Source organism: Typopeltis vanoorti, chromosome 18 (assembly GCF_054136105.1).
Source record: "Typopeltis vanoorti isolate ZY-2024b chromosome 18, IOZ_Tvanoo_1.0, whole genome shotgun sequence".
NCBI lineage: Eukaryota > Metazoa > Arthropoda > Arachnida > Uropygi > Thelyphonidae > Typopeltis > Typopeltis vanoorti.
In genome coordinates this window covers 15,200,970-15,216,318 of record NC_143566.1, presented here as the reverse complement: position 1 = coordinate 15,216,318, position 15,349 = coordinate 15,200,970, and the positions used below count along the sequence as shown (strand labels likewise).

At 38.8% G+C, this 15,349-nt stretch overlaps 1 protein-coding gene across 1 annotated transcript in view; it reads left to right on the top strand.

Annotated features, from left to right (window-relative positions):
* Nucleotides 1-15,349, top strand: part of LOC150096506 (ankyrin repeat and fibronectin type-III domain-containing protein 1-like) — a 147,801-nt gene that overhangs the window by 119,555 nt on the left and 12,897 nt on the right. Inside the window, exons 9-15 of the mRNA XM_090408763.1 lie at nt 8,253-8,356; nt 8,451-8,581; nt 10,703-10,781; nt 12,153-12,272; nt 12,710-12,898; nt 13,249-13,362; nt 15,216-15,318. Of these exons, the coding sequence (XP_090264889.1) occupies nt 8,253-8,356; nt 8,451-8,581; nt 10,703-10,781; nt 12,153-12,272; nt 12,710-12,898; nt 13,249-13,362; nt 15,216-15,318 (840 nt within the window). The remainder of the gene's footprint in view (nt 1-8,252; nt 8,357-8,450; nt 8,582-10,702; nt 10,782-12,152; nt 12,273-12,709; nt 12,899-13,248; nt 13,363-15,215; nt 15,319-15,349) is intronic.

Sequence of the window (15,349 nt, the reverse complement as noted above, 5' to 3'; positions counted from 1 at the left end):
GATCGGTTATTCTGTGTATTATTAATTTCTAATATAATCCGAACTTTTTCGTAGCGCGATGGAGTGTAATAACTTCTCACATTTATGTTTGTTGTAGGAAGCGCAGAAAATAAACACGTGCTGAGTGCATTACATGACGTAATACATTTCCCCGAAAGTGAATTGATACTCCTGTCTTCTGGAAATGTTTTTTTTTTTTTATGTATCGTTTTTCTCTTAAAGGACAGGTGAACATAATTCCACGCTGATTCACCCCCACGTTCATGTGACTCCAGTTGGATATTGTCATTTGCGGAAATGACACTCAACGACTGAATTGTCGTCCTTCGCGGTTAGGATGATGTAAAGGAAGTTGCTTTTTGGCGGGTCTGACTCACTCCGCACGCTGAAAAGAGAGGCTTTAGTTTCGCCTCTCGAATTTCCAAGTTGCGCTTCGGTACACGCCAGGAAGAGGTGACCATAGCAACTCTGACCTTCGTTCGTCGGCGTGTTTCGCTATTAACGGGGCGAATAAATTCTTGGTTGCATTCTGGATGTTTGAAGATATGTGTCAGTTTATATGGAGACATTGAAGACACACGCATATTCAAAAAAAAGTTTTTTTTTTTTTTTTTTTTAATTTTGTTGGTTTGGGTCCAGTATGGTGTTGTATAAATGTACTTTATATACCCACACGCATACTGAAAGAAAAGGGTGGGTCTAATACGAAGCATTCAATCAAAACATTCATAAGAAAAATTTTGGTAATCTTTAAAATAACCCATCGATCCAGTTCATCCCCAAGCTTGTTATGAGAAGATCCAAATTAAAACCTTGTAAACTGTGGCTCCACCAGTCTGATCATGTGGCCAGTGGTTCTATTGGTGATACGCTGTAGGGCTAGAAAAAGACGATGAAAGAACTGAATGTGGAAACTGGAGGAAGACCACGAGATGTCAGCAGACAGGTTACCTGAATACAAACCAGTTGGTTGAAGGGATAATGACGGCCTACACAAATCATTTCGTAACAGCGCCAATCAGGTCAAATGCGTGCCGATCTCAAAATGTATTCGAAGGTTGATGAGCGATATTCCTTGACCAAGCATTCGCGTGAGAATGAAGTAGGCCACGTGGTTCTGCTACTTTGCTCAATTGATCCAATGGATTAATCTTGAGATCTCCATTTTGCAGAAGTCTTTGCGGTATTTTGGGAGTAGAAACTTCGCTTCACAGGAGGGAAAATGCCGAGTCGTCGGAATCGATAGCAAAAAAAAGAACGCTCTCAGTAAAATTTTTGAATTGTGATGGCAAACTTCGAACGATGGCACACAAAAAAGTCCACTGCGCAGAATCCATTCTTGCATTTTTTCCCTCTTCCAAATTTAAATAGCGCTTCTTGTTCTCTGCTTCCATGATTCTGTTTTAAAATCTTGATACTTTTAAAAATTGACACAAAGTGCGCTGCAGTCGCCCAAGTTTACTGTAGGCTTACTAATGCCAACAATAAGTATTATAATCCCAACTGATATTTTTTCAGGAGTCTGACAATATTTTTCTTAGTGTGCGCGAGAACGATAATAAATGTCATTGGAAAATTAGGGCCTGCTGGGCCCTAATTATCGGAATTTCGTTTCGTTCATCTTGTCGTTGCAGTTTACAAACAGATCTCATTGCGACCTGCTGAAGAGTAAAATCTGAATCGACATACTTTAGTGCCATTTCTTCAAGAAGCAATCCTGCGCTATATTCAGAGTATTGAGCACTGAACACAGAAGTGGAGGTTACTGATTAACTCGTGATTCTCCAGTTGAGGAGATCACCTGCTCATCAACATCCGTTTCAAACAAACGATAGTTCTTAAGCTCCTTTTTAGGGACGGCTTTGCTTCAGTGCGGTGTGATAGGCACTGAAGAACGAGAATTACAGGCGTTATAAGGTTGATTTTGGAGCACAAGTTTAAAGCAACACCATGGTGAACAGAAAACTTGGTATTCTCAATTTTTTGGTGTCTTTCTGGTGAAATACCACAGGAGGCTTGCAGTCACCGGTTTCTGCGAAGGAAAAGAATGATACCCGGGAGTTTCATCCTTATGTTATCATCTGGATGTGAAAGAGGCGGAAGCATGAATGAGGGCAAATACCTGGAATTTTTTTAGCTTGATAAATGGAAGTGGAAAATAGAGAAGCCAATCTGAGATGCACATACTGAAGACCCCTTACTCTTTGAGCATTTGGGACAGAAAAAAAGTCGAATTTCAAAATGAATTAAAGAGATGGAGACAGTAAATTAAAAGCGGCGGAATATTGCAATGAAATTTTGAGTTATGGGCAAAAACGATGGGATGGATTCGACATGTCAGATTTCGTGGATGCACACGGAATACTGTGCAATGTATTTCGTATAGTTCAGTGGATAGCGAATAATTTAGTTAATAGTGAAGAATTTCTTCTTTGATTAGGAAGTGCAGTTTGTGATAGTGAAAAGCTCTGGGAAATGTGTCCCAAATAGAGAGAGAGATCATCCAGTATGGGGATAGCTGTTGAGCCAATGCCTTAGCAGTCATTTCCACTTATTGCTAACAGTGGACTACCTCCTGGCATAATCTGACAGGTTGACAGTGAGATAGCTTTCTAGCTGATCCTGAGGCTCCGGTATCACGTACTGTTAGCCACCACCACCCAATTGCTCAGTTCTAGGTCACTGTTTGGTATGCGTTCGAAAGATGTCATTTGCCCTGCGTGTAACAAGGAGAGGGATCAGCAAACCGAAGACCTGCTCGCAATAGACAAAGCTCAGAGTTTAATACATGAGTCGTAAACATTTACAGTTTAACACTACTAACATAAATGAATCGAATGTAATCCGAATAATAAAAAAAAACAAACAAATTGGTTTAAGTGAAACGCTCCGCTGTTTGTACTTCTCAACAAATTGGATGCATTCACGGAAGATCTTTTAATCTGCAGCGCAATCCATTACGATTACCTCTCCAGCAATGGGGCTTTATCATTCCGAGATTACAAATCCTCCTTCTTTCTGCAATGAATCACAATTAGCACGAGTTGAACGTAAACGACGTTTCTTCTTTGATGAGCTCTTTCGCCGACCATTAAATGAACGCCGTATGCTTCGTGTTCATTACGTTAATCCCAAATCCGAGGCGTTCGACACGAAAAATGTTCCTACACTTGGATTTTGCTTCTTCAAACAGAACGCGTGCTTATTCTTTCTCTTACGTCTGTTTAAAATGATATAATCCCCCCAATCTAATGAGCAATCCCATCCCTCATGGGAACAGTGAAAGCAGATCTTTTCCAAGTCCCCTGCAAATAAAATTCTTAACGCAAGTTGGATTCACCGTGAAAAGTAATTTCGAGACATGAGAATCCATCCGAATTGAAATTCATGCAATAATCAAGACGTGTGTAAACTTAGTTCTTGGTTTAGTCACTTGAACTAAGTGGCGCTCCAGTATACCATGCTTACGTATTTTCAAGAGGCGAAGGCCAAGAATTGTAAGTTCACCGATTGGTTTTCTAACACGTCATCATTAGGGTTCTGATTCTACCTGCTATGACTGCGGTTCTAAGTTGAGTATTGTCGATTCGATAGATTTAACAGGACACTAAAAATGGTGGGTTGTCCAGTTAATGAGTGCCCATTTCGTTAAAAGCTATCAACGTGGTGAACGCATCATTGAGCTCACTGCTACCTCTTCACTAGATGAAGAAAAGCTGGTGTGTGAGGCTGAGGTATTGGAGCTGTTGCACAAACTGAATAAGAATTCAGCAATAGGGACTGATGGAATATCAGCATGTGTGCTAAAAGGGTGTTCAGCTGAGCTAGCCATTCCTTTGACGAGGCTGTTTATTATGAGTCTCAGAACAGGGAAGATTCCGCAGGAATGGAAGGAATGTATGATAATTCCATTGCACAAGGGTGGTGCAAAGACCGATGTATCAAATTATTGACCAATTAGTATCTCAGGAGTGGTGGTGAAGATTTTAGAAAAATTAGTTAGGGCCCGCATTCAAAAATGGGTTGACAGTGAATCTCTACTTTTCAATGACCAAAACATGGGTTTACTAAGGGAAGGTCATGTTTTAGCAACTTGCTCACGTTCTATAACAATATTACCATTGAACTAGTAAAGGGGAATGGATACTCTATGGTAATTTTGGATTTTGCTAAGGCTTTTGATGGAATACAGCATTATAGACTGTTGCATAAATTGGAGAATATGGCTTGGGTTATGGAATAATTAGCGTGGATAAGAGGATGGCTGACTGACAGATATCAAAAAGTGGTATACGGGGGATCTGAGTCTGTAAGGTTTAAGGTAACAAGTGGTGTACCGCAAGGATCAGTGCTTGGTCCACTGTTATTCAATCTGTACATTCATGATATTGGGAAGGATCTGAGAAGTGACATACAGGTATTTGCTGATGATGCAAAGATAGGAAGGGTAATCAGGAATGCTGCTCATATGCAGTGTTTGCAGAATGATTTGAATAGGCTGGAATTGTGGGCATGGGAAAATGGGTGTTTGTTCAATGTCTGTAAATGTAAAGTCATTCACTTCGGCGTTATTAGACATCCAATGTCGTATTATATTGGTAGGATTAGGCTAAAAGAAACTGATGAGGCTAGGGATCTTGGAGTGTTAGTAGACAGGAAGTTGAAGTTCAGGGGCCATGTGGCAAAGATTGCAAATAAATACAGCTCAAAAGATAGTTGCAATGCTCAAACGAACGTTCACATGTAAAGATAAGGATGTAATTTTGCCTTTTTACCAAGCCTTACTTGGACTATTGTGCGCAGGTCTGGTCTCCTGGTTTCCGTTCTGATTCTGATATATTGGAGAGAATACAAAAGAGTGTTAAAAATGATATCAGGATTGTGGAATACTGAGTATGAAGACAGATTAAGAATTTGTGGACTGCAGACACTAGCAAATAGGAAAAAGAGGTGTGATGATATGATTGAGACTTACAAACTTCTGAAAGGGTCATACAGGATTTCAACTGATAGAGGGTGGGGAAAAGACGAGCGGGCATCCTTGGAAGCTGAGAATGCAAGCTACCAAGAAGGGTGTGAGGGCTAGATTTTTCTCTCAGAGGGCGGTGCATGATTGGAATGGATTGCCTTTGGAAGTTGTGAGTGCAAGCAATGTGAATGAATTCAAGAATAAGTATGATAGCTGGCGTGTGTAGTATGTGGCCTCCCTCGATGAGTCTCTGACTCCCTGGAGGTCTCTCTTAATAATAATAATAATAAAATAGCCAAAAATTACCATCTTTCCTCCTCTTAGAAGTTTGTATCATTTAGTTGAATTTAAGAGTTATTTCTCGAATTGGGGGAAAAAAAAACTTTCCCTCCCACATATTATATAATAAACCGTCACAGAAGAAATTAGAAACCAAGATGTTGGACGCAATTGAAAAGGCGGCTACTTGGCTAACATTACAGTTTAGTATGTAAATCCCCACCTTAAATTAAAACAGCGATCCTAGCAATGCCACTAATCGTTTAAAAAAATAATCCGTTAAGTAGTCCCGTCTATACTGCAGCTAACCTTTTGCTTCTCTGGCTCACATTTTTTTGGGGAAATCTCATTTTACACATAATAATAATAACTCGTAACCGTTCCTTATGCTTAACGGTGGCGGGAGGCTTATCGGTGAGCAGCCGGCATGAAAGAGGAAGTACCGCCGAGTGAGCAACCACCGGACTGACTGATAATGACCTCGCCGGGATATTCTGCCGCTGATATCAATTAATTCTTTGTATGTCACACTTCTATTATTTAGCTAACGTCAATACGGATTAATTTCTGAAACAGTTTAGAGTTTATTTCAGTAAGTAGCCGACACAAGTTGCTTTAAAAAACTAAACGAATTATTAAAAAAAATAAAAATCATTCCCACCCAGGAAAGACTTCAGTGCATTAGTACTGGGAGCGGGCTAAGGATTTTTTAAGTATATTTTATAACTCAAATATGTAAGAAAAAATTTTGTGCGTTAGGTGATGGAATCGGCGTTAATATTTCCTCATCAACGCACCTTTCTTTTCATCACATTTTCTCTCTTTCACGTGCGTTAGAAATAAGTTCGTGCATATTCCAAGCCTCATCTGTAACGTACTCTGCTTGTCGGAGTGGCGGAAGTGGGTGTTCCTGTTTATCTGGGATACTGTAACGTGAACGGAAATACAGTTCGTGGTAGAGTAGGCGGTTTCAAAGGACTTCCAGGGGATCGATCACGTGACTAGGCTACATAGAGGCCACGATGGACGTACCGAAAGCTTCTCAGATACGCGATGCAGCGTGAAACAAGTTTGGATATTGAAGAAAGTGCGTACGATCATCGAATACGTATTTATCTGTTCACATCAACGGTTCTAAAGAACATGGAATGGGTGCACCAAAACAGGCATTTTTATGTAATGCGTGCTATCGAGACATCGTGACTTTGCATCGCACGCGGAGGGAGTGCGACTTGTTCTAAAACTAGCATGATTTTTGCTTCAGAGAAGGTGAGTTTCTTTTTAACGTAACTCCTACGTATAAATCGGCAAACTATGGGGGGGGGGGTTAAATATCCCGCCATTCGAATGCTATTTATTCTTAAGCTACATGATATTTTTAAGGACTAGCGCATTGGAGTCTAGAACATAAAAATAGCCGTACGGATGTAACCATGACAACGTTATTTTTCAAACATTGTTGCTGACAGTTGCACAAAGACAGAATACAAATTTCAGTTTAAAGCGAAATCATTTCAAGAATGTAAGACATTCCCTTTTGGAACGAACTTTCTAAGTCACACACTTCCTAATGCGGGTCTGACGTGTCTTCTTACTCATTCTCCGATGGATCGATGCAATGCACGCCTTGACGATATCAGAAAGCGCGGTGATTGCAACATTCTCCGTATCATCACCGCCTGATTTCACGGTCGTTCTGTGAATCAGGGACGTGCACACCTAAAGATAAATGTTGTAAGGACAGCGATAGCGGAGAAATCCGCTAAGGTTGGGGTTTTTACGGCGTAATTAATTGTTAGTAAATACAAGTAGTGGAAGATAAGGGAAGTGACAAAAATTTCATAGTGTATGTCCTCAGAGGTGGGGGGGGGGGGTGATTTGATATGCACGAGGACAGTTTCGTTGGGTGTTATTTGTTTTCTTCTGGCGTTGCTCGTTTATGTACACGCAGCAGTCCCAAATGGTTCTCTACCGTTTTAAATCCCTAAAACCAGACAAAACTGACCTTTAGGGCATCCTCCCACATTTATGCAATCAGCCAAACCTTCAGGAATTATCGTCGACGGGGTGTAGCATAGAGGCAGCCTGTCTCACGGCGCCGCTTAATTAAGGGCGCTCGTTCAGCCATATTGCGGTAGGCGCCGTATTAGGGAAACAAGATCTTTAACAACATGCGATGTAGATTTATTTGAAGAATTAATAATTCTCTCCAAAATAATACGAGAGAAAAGTGGTCCTCACCAAATTTTATCGCCTCACCTACTCCCTGGAAATAAAAAGGCGTTAGCTGATTTTTTTTAATGATATCTGTAACCAAAATCTTGTCGAAAATTATCCCATCGTAACCACCGCCCTACGGATATTGTTAACAATTCCTGATAGCGTAGCAAGTGCGGAAAGAAGTTTTTCAAAGCTTAAACTGATTAAAAATGATTTGCGAACAGCAATGACCCAAGAAAGATTGGTTGGTCCAGCAACCATATCGATAGAGGACACAGCTTATAATTTAAATTTAGAAGGGCTTATAAACAGTTTTATTGTGCGATATCCCCGTAGAGCAAACATTTAACTAATGTTATTATGTAATTGTTTTGCATTAATGTTTCTCTTGTAATAAAAACAAAATAGAATTTGGAGATTTTCTTACATTTCTGTCTTATAATCCATCAGGAGCGATATTTAATTTTGCCTCAGGGCGCGATCTAATCTGGCGACGGCCCTGCCTTCAGATGCAGCAAATTCCGTATTTACTTGGATTGCGGGTGGTTGCGACGTACTTCACTACAATAAGCAATGCACTGCTTATGCTTTGTCGCGTTTCTGTTCGATGTATTTCCATGTTCGGCTGAATTCCTTGAATCGATAAGTAAATATCGTTGGATTAAACGCATTGGTTACGAATGTCTTTTAATAATGTAAATTCCAACCTTAAAAAAAGCTGCATCACAACATTAATGTCGTGCAATAAGAGATTGTCTTCATTTAAGATGAAATGTTTTTACAGTGTGAACGTGGATGGCTTCACTCCTCTTGACATCGCTGTGATGACGTCAAATGTCTCCATGGTGAAACTACTTCAATCCTACGGAGGACGAGAGACCACTCGATGTAAGTTCCATCCGTAAATTCCCTGTACATTTTTGAATCCCTTTCCTATTTTTTTTTAAATCCCTGTTCCAACTGCGTCGTATTTCTGTTCCAGTCAGAACAAAGGAGAGCCGATTCAATCAGCTGATTAGTCTCGTGAAGGAGGCAGAGAAATGCGTAGGAGACCTCACGACCTGCGTTCTCACCGCGGCTACCAGTGGAAGTTTATCAGTGGCTCTACTCAAGGTACGCACGCGCATTCGATGCTAAGTTGACTTTGAATTGTTTAATTTGCGTTTTGCCTTTTACAATCTAAATGTATTTTTAAGTATTGAAACAACTTCAAATCATTTCCCTCTGGCAATCTCTGAGGATCATCGGAGATTGGTGATGATCCTCAGAGGTAAGCATGTTGGCCAGGTTTACCTCCTCCTCGTTTAAGCATTTGGAAGTATTCTCATGAATTATATAATTTTTTTAGACTTTAGGCCATCTCGCCTTTGTCACAAAACCGGATTTTTCTATCCGGTTTTTCTATCCAACGTATTACGTAAATTTACGGATTATCCCATATAAAGCCTAATTAACTGATCAGCTTTGTTTGTTACTGCTAACCTGCTAATCATTAATTTAAATGTCCATTTAGCCAAGCACTCCGCACTTGAAACGGCAGTGCTAAGAGCGAAACGAATACTTGCTTCTAAAGGCATTAGAATACCAGCGGAGTAGCGCTGTGATTTCTCTTTCTTGGACGGCAATGTCTACCATGAAATATTATACAACGTAATTAGGCTTGTTGTCCTCATTTTCAAACACCATCATAACGATGGTTGCGCCCTCTACGTTTAGTTCACGCAATGTATATCTCTAATTGCATTATTTGTCAAGCTAACATATATTTAGCACAATCATTAGTGTTAATGATTCGCAAATCACTAGTTTTGCTAGCTAGATTTCCTTACAGTTTTTTTTTTTTTTTCTGTCTATTAAGAGAGTTTTTTTCTGATCGGTCTACGTCTTCAGCCACGATTGCAATGCGAACTGCGTAGAAAATTTTATTTTCTGGGGAGTTGTTGATTTGTTCCTTTGAAATGGAATTTCAGAAGTACCATTTTCTCATTCTTCTATTTCGTATTTTTTTTTAAAAGGTTTTTATAGCAAGTCTCTCTACAGGCTACGAGGTAGAATATGCATCTGTTTTATTGCAGTCTTTTCTGACGTTATTAAACTCCTATTTGCAACAACCCAGTGGGGAGTTAAGCAATATTCGCGAATGTGCACGCGCTCATTGCTAATCAGGTCGCTATGGTATGCCGAAATCGACTACCAGTTACTTAAAATGCTGCGAGTCTTTAACTTATCGCAATTTATCAAGTTAACAAATCAATTGAGGATTCCGCAGTGTCTTGTTTGTAGTTGTTGTCATTAATTTACGATGTAAAATCTGCGATGGTATGTCGCTTGTGTTAGCACACATCTTTGGATACAAAAATTCCCTTGTATAAGAATACAAATGACGTCTGAAGGGAAAACGAGTTTATTTCAAGAATGCTGGTCTTTATGTATTCGTAATTATTGTTTGGCACATAAATAAAGCTAAAGCAAAGATTTTGGGGCCGAAATACTGGCAACGTGCTTTTGATCAGTTTCTGACTGCCTCTGCACAACTGTCGTCTGCTAGAAAAAAAAAAAAAGTAATTGTTGTAATGAGGATTACAGCATTGTTATGGTATGCATATCACAAACAGGCATTTGATCAAATCGTCTGCTAGAAAAAGCAATTGTTGTAATGAAGATTACTGCATTGTTACCTTAAGCCTTTTTATTGACATAACAAAAAATATCATTGTTGACTTTTGCAATAAATTTTAATATTGCCATAATATGGCATATTTATGTTTCAAAAAAAAAACTCCAGTTTGAAAGCTATAAAATCGATTATCATCTGCCAAGGTTATTCAGTCAGATGCTATCATAGATACAAAGATGCCGCAGACGAGGCCTACTTGATGTATACATCAAAGCAGTCGCTTCATCGGAAAGATATGTTTAGAGCATCGGACTGCATCAATGAGGAGAGCGAAGCTTTGATCGTAGATGCAAGGAAAGAATCTCCCGCGCTTGGTAACATGAACGTGTATAAATCCAAATTCATGTCATGAAAATGCGCTTTGCCGAAAGATTTTCTTGCGAGTGCTTCCATTCCTTTACAAATGCACGTGAAAGATTTTACGCAATAAATAAAAAGCTGATGCAGATTCTGCCGATAAACTCAGTAGAAATATCTTTAAGTAAAAGCATTTCTAAACTAGAGTACGTTAGACTAAAAAGGGATCGTATTTCTTATGTATATTTATTTTTTCTTAGGAAAAGGAAAGACAGCTGACCATATGGAAAAGACGGCATCATCTTTTATGGCGAATGAAGTCAGGATTCGATAAAATCAGTGAGTTTTATGTGCTCGTATATCATAACGTAGATGTGTTCTTATTTCTTCTTTTCAGGTCGAAGTTCATTTGTCCAAGGAGATTCGTGGTGCCTTGTGAGTAATAACTGCATTCTGGGCAAGAAGAATCCCGAAGACAAACGCTTATACGTCGCTGGTGTGTTGCTCCGTCGAAGTTGATGTTAGATGCGCAAATGGCATTTTCTGACTGTAAACCTGGTCACGTGATTTTACACTCGGCTTTCGCGGGGCTTCGCATCACCCATTGGAACTCCCTCCACCATAATACTGCACATAAAGGGGATTATAAATTGAAATCGTGGTGTCCACGTTTCCCCAAACGTGTGCGAGCCAATCTGTAAAAGACAGCCGAACAATACACTGAGTTCTGAATACCAGAGGAGGCTATTGTGCCTGCGTGTGCAGCTCACTCTGAATATGCCTTTAAACATCAATCTCGGCATCAAACAACTGCTAGCAGCTGGGAAAACGCAAGTGCCATTGTCTTATTCCTCCCTCTTTTGAATTGGACTCAATTAGAATTCTGTAAAGGTGACATTTTCCCAGAATTATGAGAAGCAACAACGTATTCACTGGGAGTGAATATGAAATTTATTCTACTCTCCAGAGAAGGGAATTGTTTAAAATACACCTTCCTGAATACGCCGGAAACGTGATGGAGCTATTAGCTGGTTTGGTTATTCTTCGCATCGAAGGCATTGTTAGACCAAACTATTGTGTGAAGAGCTACAATATTTCATATCCAGCACCAATGGATCTGTAAAATAGTAAAATTTGCTTCTAAAAGTATTATTAATTGTAGAAGCGAATGGATTCGATTCTGTTAGTTCGTTTTACATATAATTGTTGTACTTTGCAACCTGCATTTGTAGCTCTTTTTCTGATAACGAATCATCAACGGAGTAGCAACAATGAATGAGTCACGCGCCAGCAGCAATAATTTCAAACAAGTCATGGTTGATTTGGCTGTGTGCCAGCAAACAATAGCCGACTTGTCTTTGAAACAATGGAAGTTTGTCATTAACTTCAACACACGTTTATTCCCAACCTTCAGGGTTAGGCTAAACGATTTGGCCGACGGTCGTCTGTGAGTCACTTCGTTCACACTACAGGGCACACTCGGAAACGGCTGTTAAAACTAATGAAGGTACGCATATTAGCAGACCGAGAACAAAAGATTTTCGCTTACGTAAATAAATGGATAAATCGTGTTATTTCAAATCTTGCTGAAGTTTAAAAAAAATTGATTTTATTAGAGATTCATTAAGAATGCAAATAAGTTCACTGTGCTGCCATCTAGCGAAGAAAATTATCCAAATAAAAGTAATTCGTAATTTAATATCATTGCAGGAGCTCCTGAACCACCGACCGCAGTCCAGTTAGAAGTGGTGGGTACCAGGTCTCTGAAAGTGCGGTTCACCGAGCCAGAAAGCGCCGGAGAAGCCGAAACCATCGTCACGAAGTACAAAGGTAAATAATCCACGATTGCGGTGCGTGTTATGCTTGCCTTTATGTTGCTTCTAAGCGGAAAAGGATGTCACGTGAGAGGATAACTTTGGTTGGCATGGAAACTAAACTTCATTTGCGAAATCAGGGGTTGATTAAAACAACAGTATTTTTTTTTTATTTATTTTATTATTTATGTCACTTTTACGTGACATTGTTTAGATATCTTCATAATTAAAAATTCTTAACACAGAGAGAACTCGCGCCATCTAGTGGCATTCTAAGTACCTGTTTATGAAATTTTCTCCCTAAATATTTTGTTAGCTATTATTAATTAATATTTACATCAAATAGTGGGCAAATATATTTATCTGTTTGGTCAGGTGGGACAATTTAGAAATGTTAAACTATGATTTGCCTAGAGGCAACAGAATGTTGACTTTTTTTATGTATATTTTTAGTTGAGTGGAGCTGCTATGAAGATTTCAATCCACTGGCAGGTTCTCGGGACATTATAGACCTGCAAAGGTTAGAGGTCACCATTCCCGATCTCACTCAAGGTATTACGTATTATATTCGTGTGGCAGCTGGAAATGCCAAAGGACACAGTGTGTTCGAGGGGTCCAACCCACCTTCTGCCATTCCTTCGAGTAAGTAACCCAATCAGGAATTGAAGTAATTCTGTTAATAAATTAAAACAGGCAGCACGAGACATTGGTTTGCCTTAAGCTTGTAATCTCAGAACAGGTGTTATGCAAAAAATAAATAAATAAAAACAGCCTTTCAGGTTGTTTTTATTTGAACGAACATAACAAGTAACGAAAAAGGCCACGTGCTCATGTCGGAAATGAAATCGGGGGGAGGGGACGTAATGACATCCTGTGCCGAGACTCAAGCCGATACACCTTATAATTAAAAACGCTAACGAGAATGGCCGAGAGATGCTATCGGCCCCAGGGATGTACTGTCTACTAAAGGTTATTTTATTTATTTTTTCTAGGCTGGAGAGACGTGGATGGGAAAATGTCACGAGTTTCCGGTAGACTAAGCCAATTAGATGGTATCTTCCAGCAAATAATCTGCTCGCGTCCCCCTCACGCTTTGGAAGTCAAAGGTTAGTGTTCAATAGCAGATAAGCGTAAACAGAATACGTTAAAGAACACACACACTATATTGATTTGCATTCGCTGCTTACGTAGCGGTTTAAATATGCATTTTCCCCTAACAATGCACATCAAAATATTACTAAAGTATTCCAAGTACTTTCATTACGTCGAATATGAAGTTAAAGTCTATCTGTGAACTTAGAAGTTAGTTATTTTGCAGTTTCCACAATGATAATACAGATTTAATTCCTATTTGGAGGATAATGGATCGCAATATTCACTGTGGATATTGCGTCTATGATAGTAATTTATTTCTTAATAATTATCAATGTCTGAAATTACCAGGATGTTATTGGTAATCATGCTTGGCTTTGCGATATTTCGTAATTGCTTTAATGCCATCCGTTGAGGTATTTATTCATATTTGAAAGAAGATGAGTTTGAGATTGAAGTGTAAGTTTACCAAAGAAATGACTGTTTGTCGATTGCCTGTAATCTTAAGACAATTATCGACTCTTCTTACATGCTCTTCGTATTTCGGTGAAAGCAAACTTCCTGCCTCTAACGCATGTAACAAAATCGCCTACATCATCCCGCACGCCTATTTTAATCAGGCAGTCAAGAATATGTCGCGGAATCAGTTTAACACTTTCATTGCCAAGCTGAAAATTGGAATTTCGTGCGGTGGCCAAATTTTTTATATATATTTTTTTATTTAGTTAACGACGCCCACGCGATAACGCGTGATCGGCCGTTTGGTGAGAACTCGCATCGCGTGATTGGCAATGAACGTGTTAAAAAAGAAATGAAATCAACGATAGGAAAACGTGCGCACGCATTCATGCCGCGTGGTCACAACTCGTGTGTAATTGTTGAATACTCGCACAGTGTTATTATACGAGCATGCGCGGTGGACTACTCAATGATCTTTTTAATTATCCCCGTGTTATTGCAAAATGGTGTGTCATGTTAACATTTCTATTAACGAAAATTGTCTCATGTGTACAATCCCAAGACAGTCCATGGATGTGTGCAATTACAATCATTTATTAAGAGAAGAAATTCATACGTCCATGATTAAATAGGATATGTATTGTGCAAATAATGTTTGCACCATCTGCTAAGTGTAAAAATTTACACAAACGCCCTAACTGAGCTTTATATATTTATATTAAGATCTTTAAGTAGACTTCTTAAATAAGTATCATATATATATAATAAAATTCTTTTAATTAAATTACTTAAATCAAGAACCGAAAAGGTTTTAATTTGACTTAATTACGATGCTATAATACAGGGTATTATGAATACAGTCATATTTTATAGCCAAATATAAATCTTTTATTATAATTTGATTTAAAATAAATACAGAAGGTAACGGAGATTTATGTTTAAACTTCTTTTATATGTATACTAAAAATACCTGAAAATTTATAATGGTTACAGATTTTATAACTAGGGTGCGCTGTTATTTTTAGTTTAGTTTACTTATAATAGTTTAATTTTTTTTTTTTTTTTTTTTATAGTGTTAGAAAGACTTGTGGCACGGCAGGTTATATTGTGCCGCCATCTGGCGGACCACTGATAAACTATAACAAATCATTGTAATGTGTATTACTTCTGCGCTCTCATTGTTGCCGACCAATCGTCATGGAAACATAACAGCTATTTAAATAATTACTTTTGCTCAATCTAGCAAGAATAATGAAATAATTTGATGAGTTCTGTCGCTAAATATATCAGCGCTCTACAAATATAAACCTGCTTCCTATACTAGTTTACTGAGCATTCTACCAGTGACACGTGCATTGTGACTGAATTAAAATTATGTATTTATTTTTCTTCACTTTTTTTCGGATAGGGATGGACATTGTTGAAACGCCTCAACACCAACGACGCTTAGTGAAGAAAAGTATCAAAAATCTATTTGCGCCGGCCCCAAAATTTCAGAAAACACTCAAGCGGTAAGTACCAGAACTCCGTTAGCATTACGAT